At 39.0% G+C, this 18,607-nt stretch overlaps 1 protein-coding gene across 6 annotated transcripts in view; it reads left to right on the top strand.

Moving 5' to 3' along the window:
* The window catches only part of CILK1 (ciliogenesis associated kinase 1), a 26,111-nt gene extending 7,504 nt beyond the window's left edge, over positions 1–18,607 (top strand). For 5 of the 6 annotated variants that reach the window (XM_055809409.1, XM_055809410.1, XM_027787756.2 and 2 more), the window contains exons 4-14: positions 175–296; positions 2,977–3,056; positions 5,425–5,557; positions 6,025–6,196; positions 6,808–6,975; positions 8,919–9,215; positions 10,286–10,476; positions 11,103–11,254; positions 12,573–12,701; positions 14,390–14,503; positions 14,969–18,607. In XM_055809409.1, coding sequence (XP_055665384.1) covers positions 175–296; positions 2,977–3,056; positions 5,425–5,557; positions 6,025–6,196; positions 6,808–6,975; positions 8,919–9,215; positions 10,286–10,476; positions 11,103–11,254; positions 12,573–12,701; positions 14,390–14,503; positions 14,969–15,123 — 1,713 coding nt within the window. In that variant the 3' untranslated portion in view covers positions 15,124–18,607. The remainder of the gene's footprint in view (positions 1–174; positions 297–2,976; positions 3,057–5,424; positions 5,558–6,024; positions 6,197–6,807; positions 6,976–8,918; positions 9,216–10,285; positions 10,477–11,102; positions 11,255–12,572; positions 12,702–14,389; positions 14,504–14,968) is intronic. The other variant, XM_055809413.1, reaches the window with a different exon arrangement.

Genomic DNA, 18,607 nt, shown 5'->3' with positions numbered 1-18,607 from the left:
ATACTGTATATGTATCTGGTAATACTTGGAGATCTGGTCTTTGTTCTCAGAGCTGTCTGATTACTTAAGATATTGAAGAAGATTTGAAGCCAAGTCTTCTGCATCAGTGAAATGTTTTTTCTTTCTCATTAGAGTAAGACCCTCGTAAGATCTGTTTGTATTTTCTGTTTCTAGTCTTTGAAGAAATTAAACCATGCCAATGTAGTAAAGCTGAAAGAAGTTATCAGAGAAAATGATCATCTGTATTTTGTGTTTGAATACATGAAGGAAAATCTTTACCAGTTAATGAAAGAAAGGTATGTAAGCACATCACCCATTCCTACTACAAATTAATTTCTTGTGTAATGTGCTTTTAACACCCTTGTTACTTTTCAAAGAACTTTGGATCATTTATTTAGGTTTAGATGACTATGACTTAAGGCTGTGTGCTGCAGTCGGAGCTGTGGCTGTCACCTTTGAGCATATCTCAGACAGTTTAGTGGGAGTTTCCAGTGTTGCTTCCTGTATTAACCTAGCAGATAAGTGGGGCACTCTTTTGACAGTTAGGAACTGTGAACTTTTAACAGCCATCACACCTAGGAAGTATTGAACCTAGAACTTCTGATTTCTAGATAAGTACCCCAATCAGCAGTGCTTTTCCTATTAGAGGGTGGTATCTCCACCTCTTCTGTTATACCTTCCTCAGATAAATGAATGAATAAAAAGTGATTGAAACAGTAATCAGGAAGGGTCAAATTCCGGATTGCTTCTAGGAATTTTTTTTTTAACTTGGAATTTGAACTGATGTCCAAAGGACTGTCTATTTTATGTGGCAACCTTCTCAATAAAATATAGCTTTTTGATATTGCCTGGAGCGTTAATAGTCTTAATTTTACCCTTTGGGCCACGATAGCATCCTTCAGAGGATAATTTGGGGCAAAATAACTCCCTGCTTTGAATTGTTCTCTGAGGAGGCTGTTTTCTTTCTATGGACCATAGAATCAGCCCAGGAGGTGACAGTAATCTTACTTGATTTAACAAAGTAAGGTTATTGTTATAACGTAACTCTGTGAATACTACAAAAAATGCCCTTTTAAGTATAAAAATACTTATTATGCATGCAAAGGTATAGAACAACTTTAACTAAATTGGGTACCTATATATGGATGCTGATTTTTAATCATGAAATAAGGAACCTTGAGAAAATTATTCAAGTGCCTAACATACAAACCAATTATCTTTAGGAATTCTTTAGAAATGCATGATGGTATCCTGCCTCCTTAAGAAAACAACAAGGGCAGATGTCTGTAAAGTGTGCTACATATCAGATTCTCTACAGTTTAGCTAGGCCTTGGACTAATTAGACATTGTATAAATCAAACCTTTAAGATTGTGATTTATTTGCTTAAGTCTTAGTTAAAATTGCCAGTCTTACTGGAAGGGACTGTAGAAGAAATACGACTCTTTCTGCTGTAATTAAAAAATAAGCAAGCAAATATGAAAAACTTACTCTGGTAGCTGATCTCACTTCTGAAATGTGTGACGGTCAGTTTTTGTGAGAGAAATAAGCTCAGAAAATTGAATAAGTCCCAGGCCATCATCTTCATTCACTGTTAGGCTCTTTCTGAATACTAATTTCCACTAATTTCCACTCCGGCCCATCTCTCCTGTGTTTTGATATGTGCAGAGGCAGCTGGTGCAGAGCTGTTTGATCAGAAACCTCTCTTGGTAAGAGGAGCTATCATAAAACCACCTGCCATGGTTGATTTTCTTGCTTGAATATTGTGAGGAGAAGAGCCTCTTTGTTTTCAGTAGTAGCAGATGAGTCTATTTTTTCAGGTAACAGGAGAGAAGGGAGTATTACATCAGCTGTTAGATAATAATAAGGGAAAGTAAAAAATATGGCTTGTATATCCTTTAGAAGAGAGTCCAGAAGAAACTGTTGCACGAAAAGCACTAAATTAACATGAATTCTCACTGTTGTGAGGAGCGTGCCTCATGACCTGTACATGTCATGAAGCAAAATACATGCATAAATACAGGCTGCATGGAGAACGGATTGCAAGCACCCCTGAGGAGAATGACTTGGGGATGCTGGTAGTAGACAAGAAGCTCAAGATGAGCCAGCAATGTGCACTTGCAGCCCAGAAAGCCAACCATATCCTCAGCTGCATCAAAAAAAGCATGGCCAGTAGGTTCAGGGAGGTGATTCTCCCCTCTACTCCACTCTTACGAGACCCCACCTGGAGTATTGCTGGGGCCCCCAACGTAAGAAGGACATTGACCTGTTGGAGTGAGTCCACAGGAGGGCCATGAAGATGATCAAAGGGCTGGAGCACCTCTCCTATGAAGAAGAGCTGGGGTTATTCAGCCTGGAGAAGAGAAGGCTCTGGGGAGACCTTTTATCAGCCTTCCAGTACCTAAAGGTAGCATACAAGAAAGCCGGAGAGGAACTTTTTACAAGGGCATGTAGTGAGAAGGGAGGGAATGGCTTTAAACTGATTGAGATTGGATGTTGGGAAGAAATTCTTGACTTTGAGGATGGTTATTTGCTGGAACAGGTTGCCCAGGGAAGCTGTGGATTCCTCATCCCTGGAAGTGTTCAAGGCCAGGCGGGATGGGGCTTTGAGCAACCTGGTCTAGTGGAAGGTGTCCCTGCCTGTGGCAGGGGGCTGGAACTAGATGATCTTTAAGGTCCACTCCAACCCAAACCATTCTATGATTCTTTGTTAAGGTTTGTTCAGTTTGGCCAACTCTCTTTTTTTCTTTCTTTTTATTTTTTTCCCATTTTTAGTTCAGTGTCCCACATAGTCTTGATATCACATAGTCTTAATATGATGTGTCACTTATGGAAATACTGTCTGAATTTTATTGGAGAAATGAACTACATGAGAGTGTTATTATTTTTACCTTTTATCTTTGGTCATTAGGTAGCATAAGCTAATGTGTGAACTTAATCATTAATACTTGTTTCATACCTTTTCTTTTATCCCACAGAAACAAACTGTTTCCAGAGTCTACAGTTAGGAATATTATGTATCAGATCCTGCAAGGCCTTGCATTTATTCATAAGCATGGTAGGTTACATTTTAGCTGTAAACATTTTGTCTTGAAGCAAGGTAGTGGCTGTTTAAGTTTTTTAATGAGTATGCTATTACATTACTAACTTTACTGAAGGCAGTGATCAAAAGAATGGCACTATATGAGAAGAGTCAGATTACTGAAAATAACTGTATTTTACAGTTGCCTGATACTGTAGTCTAGAGGTTTGCTCACTTTCTTTTCTATAGATTTCTACTTTCTCATACTAGCAGCTGCCACTTGCTAAAACTCATCTGACATTAATGGGCACATTTCTTGAAAGATTTAGAGGTCCCCTGAGATTGAAAATAAAGGAAAAATTACGCTTTTTCTTAAGGTACACACAGATACTCAAATCATACATTCTCTGTAAGCTATGCTTAAAGTAATGAAGTCTGAGTGGCAACTTTCATTTGCATGGCCTTCAAACTAATTTTTACAATGATAAAAGCTAAAGCTGATGTACCAGCCAGTACTAACAAGACCCATTTAACTAATAAAAAAATTAATGATAAATTCCTCACCACATTTTGCTGCCCTGTTCAATTCTGCCTGCTAAATGTACTGTAGTATATGTTGCTGGTCAGCTCTCAGGGTTATCAGAAGAGAAATAACATCAGTGGCCAAAGTTCTGGAAGTGAAAGGCTGGTAGGACCAGCATTTCAGTTTACTTGAAGAACACATGTAACTTTGTTTTACAAAATATTTTCAAGCTAATGGCTTTATTCTCTATTCTAATAGTGCCTGGATACTCTTCTGAAACCAAGCTAGAAATTCCAGTCTGTTCCAGTGAGATACAAATAAACTGTATTTTTTTTCTGTCTTAAAATATTTTGTAAAAATTTAAGCCACCTTTTTTTAATATATAAATTGTCAAATGGTTCACAACCTTTCAGAATACCTTCTACTACTATTTAACTTACTATAGCTTTAAATAATGAACAATTTTGTGCTGAAACTGTCTTGTTCACTGACCTGCTACACCCTAGACTGGTATTTCTGTGAACATGTTGCAAATCCATAGTTACAAAGATCTGAAAATTCTTGGCAAGTCTGACAGGATGGTCTTGATGGTCTTGCGGCTTACAGTGTATTACTGGGTGTCCCAAGATTCTCTCTTCAACAGTTCTGGAAAAATCACATGAATTTTTTTTTTTCCTCTCAATTTCTGTATTCTACTCCTGTATGGCATAGAAATGCTTGTCAAGGAAACTTTTTATGTTCTTTACCTATCCAAACTCTAAGCATCTTTTCCATATCTGAATACACAATCAGTTGCTCTTTTTACACATTTGCCATGAAATAAATTTCCTCAGAAGCATTCTATTGATGCATTGCACATCTGTTCAGCAAAATACAGAAGTACTAAATGCTACAAACAGCATTAATTGCTCTGGTACCTTCCAGAGGCAGTATTTCAAGCTGGCACCAGAACATCTATTTAATATACTTAGGAAGAACATAATCTGCTGGTTGGTAGATACCTACAGCACTATGTCTTTGATGCTGTCATGCATTAATCTTAACAAACAAAAGTTAATATACTGGACAACATAGACACATTCTATGTGAATATTTATTCTGTCTTCTGTGGGAGCATATTCAAGGCCAGGGAAAAAATGAAGCTTGTTGGAAAGCCTCTGAAAAGGAGGTCCTAGAGCTCTAGAGAGGTACTACAGAGAGTGCTGTGTATAGGAAACTGTCCTCTTAGATGCCTGCAAAAAAGAATCATGATTACAGTTTTCCAGACTAAGGGTGGAAGCAGATTTCAGAGATGGTAGTCAGTAATATTCTAGCCTTGTTCTCTCATTTGTATTGAAAGAGCTCCTGCCAAATGTTCATTTGTGATCAAGTTCTGCTGAATGCAGATAATACTAAAAAAGCACACTGAGATCCTCTGACAGGGCAATGAGTAACTGAGTGCTTGCAGATTATTATGTTCTCAGATTTAAAAAGAGGTTTCAAGGTGCCAAAAAATTGCCTCATATTTTAATTTGTATTCTGTTTAAAGGAACTTCTAAAGTAATTTTTTTGATGTCTTCATTGCAGTTTCAAATACAATTAGAATGAAATTAAAATTAAAGTGTATTTTTTTATGTTAAAGAAGCATCACTTAAAAGGGAGCTATCTGACTGAATACTCTGAATTTTTATAAGATAGTCAACTTACATATACTGTTCTTCACAGTCTGACTGAATAACCATTATATTGACTAGCTCTGTTGATCATAAAAAACTTTGCACTCTGTGTTGTGCTATTCAAGCTTCAGCAATAAAGACTAAAGCAAAAGAATCCAGGTCGAAAATAAAGGCTACAGCTTGGGGTGGCATTGCAACGCACATCAATATTTCATTTGAATTTTAGGGTTCTTTCACAGAGACTTGAAACCTGAAAATCTCCTTTGCATGGGACCAGAACTTGTGAAAATAGCAGACTTTGGCTTAGCCCGAGAAATCCGATCTAGACCTCCTTATACCGATTATGTATCCACGAGATGGTAAGTGCTGGTATTCACCTATGTTGTGTGAAACTTATAATCGAACCTTTAAAGAAGTAAAGTACTGTATTTGTGCTGGATGTAATACCACTTTTGGTGCCTCCTTTTGATAAAAAAATTATTTAAGCTTAGCATAATTTGAAGAGCTTCAGTTAGTACAAGACAGTTTACAGATGACAGCAGCACAGGAACAAAAAAGGAGCCTGGTAAGGCCAATGGGACATGCTGGGATTGCTGCATGTCAGAAGAGTGTAAGAGAGCTTATAAAAGCGTATGTAGGTTTTAATTCTTCATTCTAGAAAAAAAAAAAAAGTCGTCTTATGTATAGGATAAGAGAGGATAGGAACTTTTTAAGAGGTGTTTGCTCTCAACAGCAAAGAACGAAGAACTGAATGGTTTCATGTATGTCTGCTTGAATTGTGTTGATTGTTGAGATATGTTTAGCTTTTTTTTTTCCTCTCTTACAGGTACAGGGCTCCTGAAGTCCTTCTGCGATCCACCAGCTATAGCTCTCCAATAGATATTTGGGCTGTTGGTTGTATAATGGCAGAAGTTTACACACTGAGGCCTCTCTTCCCAGGCGCCAGTGAAATTGATACTATATTCAAAATTTGCCAAGTCTTGGGGACACCAAAGAAGGTAGCTAAAGTAACATTCCACACTGCAATAGTACTAGAGCTGTTCTACAATACAGAATGGCACAATAGCAGTAAGCATAAAAATAATCAATTTTCACACTTACTGCTATTGTATGGTATTGATCTCAGATATAGTAAACTAAACTAAAACTTAATTTCTGTGAAATAAGCATTATGTATTTATGCTATAAAACCTGACATATGGAGGAGAAATGGACCCCTGAACACCTAAGTCCTTAGACTGTGATTTCATTAGGTGGAAATTTCATTATCTCTTGCACATTGTGTATAAACTTATGGTTTAAGAGGCTAGAAACTGGAATCATAGCAAGACTCCTGTCTCCTGATTCCATTTGTGCCTTTGACTTGGCTGGATTTAAAGCAAGACTAATCTCTCACCAGAGGTTTTATGTGAAAATTTCTACTGAAATCTTTAATATAGTCTATTATAGTATTATATATATTATATATTTATATTGTATATATTATATACTATATATAGTATTACAGTAAGCTGTCTGTTACTGATAGGAAAATATATGGTAGTGTACTTAGGCATTGTGATATTTTACCACTGAACTTTATTTGTGACTGGAAATCTCATTCTTCCAGAATGACTGGCCTGAAGGCTACCAGCTTTCAGCCTCCATGAATTTTCGCTGGCCTCAGTGTGTACCTAACAACCTAAAAACTCTCATACCTAATGCTAGCAGTGAAGCGGTGCAGCTCATGAGAGACATGCTGCAGTGGGACCCCAAAAAGCGGCCAACAGCTAGTCAGGTTTGGTTTTGTTTTCTTTTTCTCACACCTGCATATGACACTTCCTTTCACTGCAAGACACCTTTTATAGACAGTCATTTAACAGTTGCTCAGGGGTGCATTTCTTAGAAGGGAGAAGAGCAGAAGCCAAGAATAATTTGAAAGACAAAGGGGAGTAATTAAAAGAGAGTAATCAGTGTTTTGTATACAACATCAACTGCATGGGGTGTGTGCTCAGTGATCAAATCTGTGGCTGCAGTGTGTATAAGTATACCTGAATTAAGTATAGTCCAGTCACTGTGAACAGCAGCAGAGTGAAGGTAGGATGTATGGCTGAAGGCTGTGATGCTGTTCTTTCATTGTTGTTGGGGCGAACCGCAGAATCACGGAATAGCTGAGGTTGGAAGAAGCCTCTGGAGGTCATCTGGTCCAGCCCCACTGCCCTAGGCAACAAGTGACAGTGCTCTGTCACCCTCACAGTAAAAAAGTGTTTCCTCATGTTCAGAGAGAACATCCTGTGTTTCAGTTTGTACTCATTGCCTCTGGTCCTATCACTGGGCACCACTGAAAAGAGCCTTGCTCCATCTTATTTGCACCTTCTGTTTGGGTATTTGTATCCTTTGGTAAGGTCCCCGTGAACCTTCTCTTCTCCAGGCTGAACAGTCCCAGTCTGTTAGTCTTTCCTCATACATGACATGTTCCAGTTCCTTAATCATCTTTGTGGCCCGTTTCTGGACTCTGTCCATTACGTCCGTCTCTTTCTCCTGAGCCCAAAACTGGACACAGCTCCAGGTGTGGCCTCACCAGTGCTGAGCAGAGGGGAAAGATCACTGCCCTTGAGCTGCTGGCAACACTCCCACTATAATGCAGCCCAGGATACCATTAGCTTTATTTGCTGCAGGGGCATATTGATAGCTCATGTCCAGTTTGGTGTCTGTCAGGTCCTTTTCAGCAAAGCTGCTTTCCAGATGGTTGACCCCAGCATCTACTGGTGCATGGGGTTGTTTCTCTCCAGGTGCAGGTCATGGTATTTACCCTTGTTGACTTTGATGGTCAACGCAATCCTGTCTGCGCATTTCTCCAGCCTGTCAACATCCCTTTGGATGGCAGCACAACCCTCTGGTATATCAGCCATTCCTTCCCGTTTTGTGTCATTAGTAAACTTCCAGAGGGTGCACTCTGCACCACCATTGACATAATTAATTGGGACGTTGAACAGCATTTGCCCCAGTATTGACCTCTGGGGTACACTGGTACCTGCTGGCCTCCAACTGGACTTTGTTCCTTTGATCAGCACCCTCTGGGCCTGGCTGTTCAGCCAGATTTCAGTCCACCTCGCTGTCTGTTCGTCGAGCCCACTGTTGGCTGGGTAAAAAGCTAGCTTATGCAGGGCAATCTCAGATCATTTGCTCTGTAGATATGTCCCACCATCCTGTATGTAAGCATAGCATATGTGTTGCATGTACAATGGTCCAGTTGATGTTGATGATGGTAGCCACTGATTGCAGATACCAGTACTGTAGTGGTAGTACCCAACTACTGAAATGAGCAGGGTACTTTCTGAAAAACAGATGCGATACTGGGTTCAAATTTGTCTTTAGTTCAGTAGGACCATAGCTGAACCTTTGTGATTATATCAGGCCTTCAGTACCAATTGTAATAAAAAGCTTTAAAGCTAATTAAAGCAGTTAAAATAGATGGAAAACTCTCAAAGGTGTTGAAAAGCAAAAAATACTGACTAACTTCAGTATTAAGTCCTGGTAAGTTGATATCTGTTGAAACTTTTCTACTATTGCAGCATTATTCTGAATTGGATTGTGCTCAGTAGAATCTGGTGTTGAGAGACGGGTCTTCTGCTTTTTCACACGCCAGAGAAAGTTAAATTTGCACTGTCACATAGGGCTAGGGTAAGTTAAAAACTTGCATTTTCTAAGTTGGATCCTAACATCTTCATTATGTTTTAGGCACTTCGATATCCGTACTTCCAGGTTGGGCATGCTCTGGGCATTCAGGAACTGGGGAAACAAAAGGAACTGCATAATAAATCATCTCTGCATATTAAACCTGTCCCCCCAGCACAGCCGCCTCTGAAACCTCACACTCGCATTTCATCAAGGCCTTTTCAACAAAGCCAGTCTTCTCAGCTCCTGGTATACCCGTATAGGACAGACAACTCTGGGGCTGAGCACAGTAACTACTTACAGGAGGACAAGTCTAACCAGGTTCTTCTGCCTGCAATTCACAATAAGGTTCCTCAGCAGGTAAAGGTCCATCTAGCATAAGATACACTTCCTGATTTTTCCTTGATTGTGTTTCTTTTTCTTGTTCTCTTTCAAGGTTCTTATACTTACTAAAATGACAGGAAATGGGAATAAAGAATAGCTATAACTTCCTGCTAGAAAGTGGAATTAACTCTGTTGAAATCTAAATCCAGTTGCTATAAAACAAGCAAGTTGATTTCTCATTTCAAAGCCATTTTATTCTTCCCTTTGTTGTAAAGCAGCACTTAAAGGATGTTACTGTGATTTCATACAGGTAGAAAGGATGTACAGTGGTCAGAATATTAATGAGATCGATGCCAGAGAGAAAAGTATTAAGCTAAACAGTATTGAAATGAGGGAGAGGGGGGATTCTGCCTTCACCCATTTAAGGCATCCAGTTTGTGTGACTGGGAATAGTAGTCCCTTTGGGCTTCTACACTGGCCGTGGAAAACAACAGTTTCTTCTTTCAGCATAAAAACCTACCATTTCTGTTGATAGTACAAGGAGGCGGTATTCATGAGATAGATTACAAGAGCAGAGAGTGTGAATGCTGCTGCTAAGACATTGGTCTTAAATAGGGTCTGTACTGGCCACATACAGAGTCACACAAGGTTGAAATGTACTGATACTTTAAGTGGCTGAAGAGACACAAATTTGTACCTGTGCTGTCCTGCAAGAAAAATAGATTTCGTAAATGTCTAGGCACAGGCTTGTGGAAACAGGAACATGTATGCCATTTTGTACTCCTAAGATGGGTCAGGGAATAAAAACTGAGCGTGAGCTAATTGGTTGGGAGTTTGTATAGTGAAATATAAATAGAATTAGAATTGAGACTTGAGAAATTTATTCTGTCAGTGCAAGTTACTTTATTATAAGATGAAATGCAGAAGATAGGTAGTAGTGTCTACAGGTTGTGTTCTTAGCACGTTTAGTGAAAGATTAGGATTCTGCTGTTAGAGCACTACTACCACTATTACTCTTTGAGACAGGAAAAAAAGTCCTCTTTGTTTCTGTCACCTGGTTTATGGTGTCAGTGCATGGGTTTGTTTCTTTTCAATCTTTATAACAGAAAACATCTGCTGGGACTGAGAATATAAATGGTGAACTTAAACCAAAAACTAGGCGAAGATGGGGACATCTTGCTAGAACAGTGAAGAGTTCTGAAGACTGGGATGACTTGGAAGACCTTGATTTCAGCTCTTCCATCACCAGGGTGGACTTGAAAAACAAGAAGAGGCAGAGTGATGAAACTCTTTGTAGGTAAGTTGTTTCTTTTATGTCCATGTGCTGTTTGGTCTTACTTCCTTAGGCTTCACTTCTCATCATGTTGCTCTTTATGCTTTCTATGGATCCAGAAACATATATCTAGGCAAGTAAAGGACATGCAGCTTGTCTCTTTCCTGCTTTGCCTTGGCTGCTTGTTGGATGCTGACCTTTGAATTGCAAGGCGTTTTTTGATGGGCAGTGCACCCTTCTATACAATTCCTTGTTCATTTTTTCCCCACTGAAAATTGTTTAGCTTAAGTCTTCCCAAGTTGGTCTTTTGAGTATCTACTTTTATTTCACATATGAACCATTTTGACATATTCCATGCATATAAACTAGTTTTGGTGACTCTAAGCTGCAGTTTCCATGGATCATACACAGTAGAGAAAAAACAAGTGATTTATAAAACCTTTAAAATGTATTTATAAGGGAACAAGAGGTGTGAATCTGATTTTCAGGGGCACTTACATGTCTTCAGGCTGAAAATATTCCCTGTTGTCTGTATGTTTATGCTGTAGCAAACACAGTATGAGGAAATGGTTCCTGGAGATGGGAAGGCCAACTGTGGCTAAACATATGCTATAAGGATTGGACTAAGTGTAGCAATTTTGGGATTACAGATTTGAAAGCATTTTGGACCTGAAGCCTGTGGATGCTGTAGGCTCTGGCAGCAGTGCACCTTCCCATGTGACCTTTCCACGGCAGGACACTCCCACCTTGCGAGTTTCTGCAGCAAAGCAACACTACTTGAGACATTCTAGGTATCTGCCTGGTTAGTAAAAAATACTTATTTCTTTTTCTTCCTGTAATTCCAACAGCAATATGAAATAGTCATTGGTACACGAGGCTTTATCCTTTGAGCTTGTGGAGTGGGGCTACTGCTTAAAGAAAATGAGGAGAGCAAGAGCTTTGCTAATGTAGATGGCAATGATACAAACTACATTCTAGCAACTGAGATAAATTCTGCTTACAAGAAGGGGGCAGGATTCATGGTACTTCTTCCTGCTGGATACTCTTATTCTTTGAAGTGTGTTAGAAAATATGCCAAAGTATTCCCTGTTTCCCTAAGAAGGATAAGACTGGTCTTTTAGACTGGGAAAGAAAGTGCCCTATGTTTACCTCATAAGTATATAATATTATGAACAGAAGCTAACTGATAGTGGGAGTATGCTCTGCTGTAGCTTGGAGTTAAGTAGAATGCAAATCCATGTCTCTATAGAGGAATTGCCTGCCAGTCTTCATGTCAACTTCTGCTATACTGAGACCAGTGCTGAGGCAGGATGAGTACAGGAGGTGGGCAACATGTCTGCCTGTATTTAAAATGAGCTGAATATGAATGTATCCTCTTTCATCATTTCTGTTTATAAAGGAAGTGTTAGCTGTTCCTTCACTTGTAGTACTCATACTTCAAAATAAATTAAGTAAACAAGAAGGTATCATGATTGTAAAATCAGTCTTTTTTCCTGAAACAATTAATTGCAATGACTTTCAAATTGGATCACTTAAGTAAGAGTTTTGGTAGCTAAAAGTTGTATTACTGGAGGAGGTTGTAAAACACGTGATCCCAAGCCTACTTTTGCTTTACCATAAATTGTGAGTGCATCCTTGCATGTTAGGTACCCTGCCACAGTCTGTGGTTTCAGTAGATACACCAAAGAAGAGTCCAGTACTACGACAAATGTAATCTACTGTTATTTACTCTCAAGTTATCTTGTCACTGTTAGGTTAAAGCTGTAAAATGCTGTGTTTGATGCAAAGCATAGATTTCATTTACATAGCAAGGTTTACCTTCTACAACTTGAGAATATTTGCGGCCTTAGTGTAAGGGTCTTGTCCCTTGATATCAGCAGCCATTGATGCTAGCAGAACTACTCACACTGTTATCTTTGCAGGATTAGGGCCTATGTCAAGTCATAGTGTTCCCATATGAGCGGATGGGAAGTAACCCAGAGGCATGTTAAGAGTGAGAAGGTTTTAGTTAAGTTTGCTGAATTGAACATCTGCTCTAAGATTGTGCATCAGATGGAATGAATGCAAGCCTGAGTAACAACAGAGATTTCAGCATGGTAATTTTTGCATTTTTGCAATAGGAATAAGCACAAGGAATACCATAGTCTCCACTTCAAACAAAGAGTCTGTTCTGTCTAATCCCTGGCCTAGTTCTGGTTTGCCTGGGAAAGCATCTGGTTTGGGAGGAAGTATTAACAGGATGAATTCAGGTAAGAAGCTGCGCTTAGGTGATGTTCCCGTAATTCCAGACAGCTATTTTTCAGGGCCACCCATTTCTGATACATTGTCAGCTCCAAAGATACTTGCTACCATGCCTGGTCTTTCTGTCAAAATATGTTATGAGCACTGTTCCTTGGATTTGGAGACTACCTTAAACTGAAACATAGTCATTTCTTCTAATGAATCCCCAAAAGTCTGGTTTGAAGTACAATATGCATAGAAGATTGGACAGCTTAGGTCTGTTTGACCTGAAATACTTCATCTTGCCTTCAGTTTCCTTCATCTGTTTGTGTAAGTCCTATTTTCAGGTTTCCATGTTATTTTAGCCCAGCTGGTGCATAAATGGCTGTCATGGAGGAGGAAGCTGGTCTAAATTAAACTAGCCATATACACCAGTCTTGTTATGTGAATAAAGCAAATCAGTCATCTGTTATCATGTCTTTTAATTGATGCTGTTTAAAATAGGGATATAATTGTAGCTTTGAAAAACTAAGGCGAAAAGCAAAACTCTTCAGTGTTTCTTCTTCATGTTTTTGGGGCATTTGGTATTTCAGGTGTTTAATCCCTGTTATTTCATTGTAGATTTTTACATTAGATTTTACCAGATACACTTAAACATATTGATGTTTTAAGATTGTGTCTATGTATTTCCTGTCTAACTCTTGCCTTCAGGTTTTCATGTGATACAGTTCTGCAGCGCAGTACTTGTTTTGCATATGTTGTTTCTTTGGTCCAAGATTCAACAGAAACGTTTTGGGCCTTTAGAAACTGGTTTAAAAAGAAAAAACCTTAAAATTTTGGATGTGGTTTAATCAGAAAATTGTTCTTTGAAGAGTGAAGGTGGGAGGATGTTGTAAATGGCTAAACTACCTGAGAACCTTTATATACATAGCACAAGTTGCCTTCCTGGCTCTTTTACAAGTTTTTGCTTCTTCTGTAGCAGCATCATATATCATTAGATTTTCCCTTTTTAACTTGCAACCATCATTTCCCACAATATGCTTTGGCACTGCTCTAGTGTTCTAGTATGTTACAGGCATACATGCAGTGGATCTGATCTGTGCATGCTAACTTGTTTATAGTGTCCATCTGCACTGTTTTATTTATACCTATTTTTGTTCCAATTTCTATGGCTTATCCTACAGGTTGGTCAAATCTGTTCCTGCTCATCTTAGGGACAAATTTTTTAGTTGACTTTATGAATTTGGAACATTAATCTATCCCAGTTAAGCTGGGTTCTTACTGGCTTCAGTAAGAGCTTTGAGTGGCACCAGAGCCCCAGACTCACTGCGTAGAAATCAGGAGTGAGTATATCCATAGAACCCAGCTGCTGAAAGTCAAACAAGACAATTCCAGCTGAACTCCTAAGTTCAGAAAGCTCTGAGAAACCTTGAAAAAGCTGAGAAGTTAGGGAGAAGCAGAAATTGCCCTTTTAGTAGTACAATTTGTACCCTTTTTCCCTTTCATCTTTAAATGCAGTCTGATGATGACAGTCTGATGAACGCAGGTATATATGGGATCTGTGGATTTCTAGTGTCTTCAATGAAGTTCTCGTTTTCATCAGTCTGTGATGAGGCTTGATCTTGAGTATGACCCCTCTGTGCACACCTTTGTCATCTGTTGATAGTATGGGAGATCCATTGTTTTGAGCTCAGGTGTTCCTTGCCATTTCTTTCAGGGCCCTTAGGATCAAGTGGTCTAACTAGTGGTTATGTCCCTTCATTTCTGAAGAAGGAAGTAGGCTCTGCTGGGCAGAGGGTTCAGTTGGCACCAGTTGTGGATCCATCTTCTAGTAAGTATAGTACCAAAGTTGTCTTGGTCCCTTGCTCATTACTCTGGTAATGCTGTATATATGCAGCACTGAACTATTTATCTTTGCTTTACTTTGTTTGTAAATATTTGACTGACTGGAACTACAGTTTGTAATCTTGCAGAACTCCATAGGGAGAAGGATTTGGTTTATTTCTACTTTGTTTATGATATACGTGGGTTTATCCACAGCATATTTCAGTGGGACCTAGAGGTTGCTGTGAGAGCTGGCACAGAATTCACATTTGTGAGATCCATGATATAAATACTCCTTGTCTGATAAGGTTTTAGGGATTGGATCCACTATTGTTTCACATCAACAAATTCTATTAAAAAAGGAGGCTTATATCCTGAAGAAATAAGGAGCTGGACCTGCATCCACTTATTGCTCAATATGAACAGCTACTCACTGAACTGTTATCTCATGGCATTTTCTTTTGTCCTTTAGATTATTCTTCTCTGAAGTCAGTAAGACCGCATCTTGGGCGGCCATCGTTCAACTCGCCTACAAAAAGCACACCAAGGTTAATGCCTCTCCCCCCACCAGCTCAGCCAATCCATGGGCGTGTTGACTGGTCTGCAAAGTATGGTGCTCACCGGTGACGTGTGGAAATACTCTCTGAACCAGTGCGTGTTTCCCGTTAAATGGTTGTTAACATGAGACAATTTGATACTGATTTATATACCTGTAAATTTGAAAGAAACAGATCTTCTATGAATGAGTCATTTTGAAGGGTTTTTTACTTTTATTTGTATTAATTTGAATGCAGTCTTGTACCTTTTTGTATAAATTGTTTTGTTATATAATTGGGTCCGGTTATTTTCATAAATCTGATACATTTTGTATATATGGCTTAGGGGGTTTGGCATTTTTATATGATAAATTTTTATAATGAACTTTTTAAAAATTGAACTTTTCCTTTATTAGAATCAATTTTTTTATAAAAGTGGGTAAAAAAAAGCAAAGTGGTGCAATATTGCAGTGGAAGAGAAGTACTGAGGAAGGGGCATTCATTAGACATTTTCTGAAGTTTATGTGCTAAATAAGGCTGTATAATTTCAGCGAAGCCACATCTTGATGCCATGCTTCTGTTGTCCTGTGCTCATTTGCTTTGTACTGACATCAAAGGAATGAGTGACTAACAGTCTAAACTCTCATTTGCACTCAGAGACTGCTGAAGGTCGGGGGGGTGCTTCTTATTTTTCATTTATTTGGCCTTTAAAGGAGTTTTTGGACTGCTTCCAGCGTTCCAGCTCCATTCTTGGGCTTTAACCAAATTTGGGGAATCTCCTTGTTCGGTGAAGGGTGAAAACCCTTCTGTAGATCTGTGTTCTGACACAGCGCTCTTTTGTCCTGCTTCAGAGTTGCTTCTTGGCATTGTTCACTTTGAAATAGAATGTGGACCTACCTCTGTTAAATTCATTTAAATGTTCTGATGATTTATAAGGAGAAAAATCAGATTGTTTCTTCTTTTTTTCTTGTTGGGAATATAAGATCTGAAGACATATTTAAGACAGTATTAACAATTATAAAGCTGGTTTCAGAGTAACAAAGTATTAGTGATATACCAGCAGCAGAGTTTAAGGAAACAATATCTATGCAGCCGACTTAATTTTCACAACTGCTTTAAATCACTTGTGGGGAAAAAAAAATCCAAAGGAAATTAGTCAGTTTAAGATAGTTCTTCTCTTCAATACATCTTCACTTACAATGTGAAGAGTATGTCAGCTTCTGTAAATTAGTCCTCCAGGCTCTACTGCAAAAAATGGAACCTTACCTGGTCCTGCTAAAAAACATTCTAAAATTGTAGTTGATTTCACAGAAACTGATACAGCTGTTTAAAGAGCAGTTTAACTCAGTTTATGAGAGAAAATTATTTATCAGGTTATAGGGAAGAGAAAATCGCTGCATTGCCTGGTTTAATGCTGCTCTGGAAAGGAATGCCAGAGTCCAGCCGTCAGCAAAAGATTAGTTTAGATCACAGCCAGAATTTGGATGTTCCTGCACATCCTTCCACAGAAGAAAGAACAGTTCTGTGGGAGAACACCTTTTATAGTTGTGTTTTGGAACAGCACCACCAAAGCTAAAGTGTGCGTAAAAATGCATCTTCCTGCAGAAGCGTACAGAAATGTTCACCTGTCTGAGCTCATTTTATGAACAGATCGGGCAAATTGTATATTTGTCAGACTTAAACCTAGTCTAAAGGGATCCGAACAGGTATGGTTCTCAGCATCCAGCCATTTGAAAGGAGCTGAATGACAGTGTGTTAGTGAGACCCTCTCCGTGGGATCTGCCGGTACCCCACAAGGGGCAGCCACTGTGGACTGGAGACTGGTAATGCACGCTGGCCTTTTCAGTACTCCTGTAGAGAACCTGTGGGACTTGGAGGAAACTGTACCCTAGAGTAGGCTGCTGGCTCAGTGCTACGGGGGGAACCATGAGGAGCACCGCTCACTGTTTGCTATTATGGGCTCGGTCCACAGTGAGACAGACAGTACGAGTCAAAAAGGGAGCAAAAGGGTCTATGCATTAAAAAAAAGTACGCATGTAAGACTTACATATGCCAAGGATGTGTTATGTGTCGAGCTACTCCGTTATTTGTTCATAGCGAGTAGACTCCAAACCATACCTAACTGCTTCCAAAGCAGTGATGCCAATGCATAGCAGTAAATTAAAGCAGCCATTTGATTTCTATGGCACACACTGATGGTGCCTTTGGGTAAATGGAAAGGGAAACATGTAAATTTGTGTTAGAACTGGAAAGAAAGTTGCTTCTCTTGGTGGAAATAAATATCTGTATTTATGTCTAGATATCATTTAATTTATTTTATCACTGAATAATTTGTCTCAAGAGGGGAACACCCTGAACCTGTCCTAAGTTTTCCTAGACCTAAGTAGGCAATTTAACTGTTGCATACACTGAATTTCTACTACTGGAAGCAGGAGATGAACAAGTCACAAGAACAGGCTGCTGAGGCTTGTATTCATCCTACCTAGCTGCAGGCACCTAAGCATCAGCTCCTTTGTTGTGAGCTAACTCTTTAAACCAGTGGTGAGTGAGAACCATCTCAAGAGAAATTTGGTTCACCTGAGAACTTAGTAACCCTCTTGAGATGCCTGGATCTCTGCACTAAGGATGGGGGCTACTCCATGTGTTAAAAGTGATACAGGATGAATCTGAGCCTGGCCTGTAATCTCTGAACCTTTATCAACCCTGCAGAGATTTTCTTGACAATAGCATTCAGGGTTTGATCGGTCCAGCAAACAGGCTGGAAAAAGTAGTAGTGCTTTTTTTATTTTGGCTTACCTCCTCCTCTCCCAAATTAAAGCCTTTATTTTGGAAAAAAAGGCTGCTAATCTTGATATTCAGAATCACTTCTGCTAGGTTTAACTTGGTGGGACAGAAAATTAGCAAAGTATAATGGCAGCACTTGTAGCCTTTAATCAAGAAAATTCATAATGAAGTTGGAAAAAATTATTTTCGAGTAAGGTCTGAGTTGACTGAGCTATGTATTTTACTGTGCTGTCTGTGTGTGCAATATAGATATGGAAAAGATGTAGGTCTCATACTGAAATCTGGACAAGCAGCGCTATCTGAGAATTTATCCTATGTAACCTGCTACTTTGTGCTTTAATATTTAGCAGCATCTTTATGCAAAATGTTTTTAGAATCCTACTGTTTACATTTTCTCAGGCTTATGCATAATGTGTAATAATGACTGTTGGAAGTAAAGGAGCCTGGCAGTGGACTCATTCAGCTCTGTAATCCAGATTTTTGTAAAAGAATTGTGTAAGTGCCATGATGTTAGAAAAAAAAACCAACCCCCCCGCAAAAAAAACCCCAAACCAAGCCAGAAAACCCACTTCTATGTTGATGTGAGTAGGTTGCCATAATGTGAGGAGGAAAACAAATACTAAAAGAACATTTTTGTACATATGTGGAAGGAGAGGGTGGAATTGTCAGAGTTGAGTAAAGAAATAATGGCTTTTGTTTATTCAGTGGTTTTGTTCGAATATGTATAAATGTTTGGTTTCGTTCCTTCTCTGTCACGTCTCCTGCCCAGAATAAAGTTACTCTTGAAGAAA

This window comes from Falco peregrinus, chromosome 7 (genome assembly GCF_023634155.1).
Source record: "Falco peregrinus isolate bFalPer1 chromosome 7, bFalPer1.pri, whole genome shotgun sequence".
Lineage (NCBI taxonomy): Eukaryota > Metazoa > Chordata > Aves > Falconiformes > Falconidae > Falco > Falco peregrinus.
Note: the sequence above shows the minus strand (reverse complement) of the source record. Positions and strands in the feature narration are given on the sequence as shown.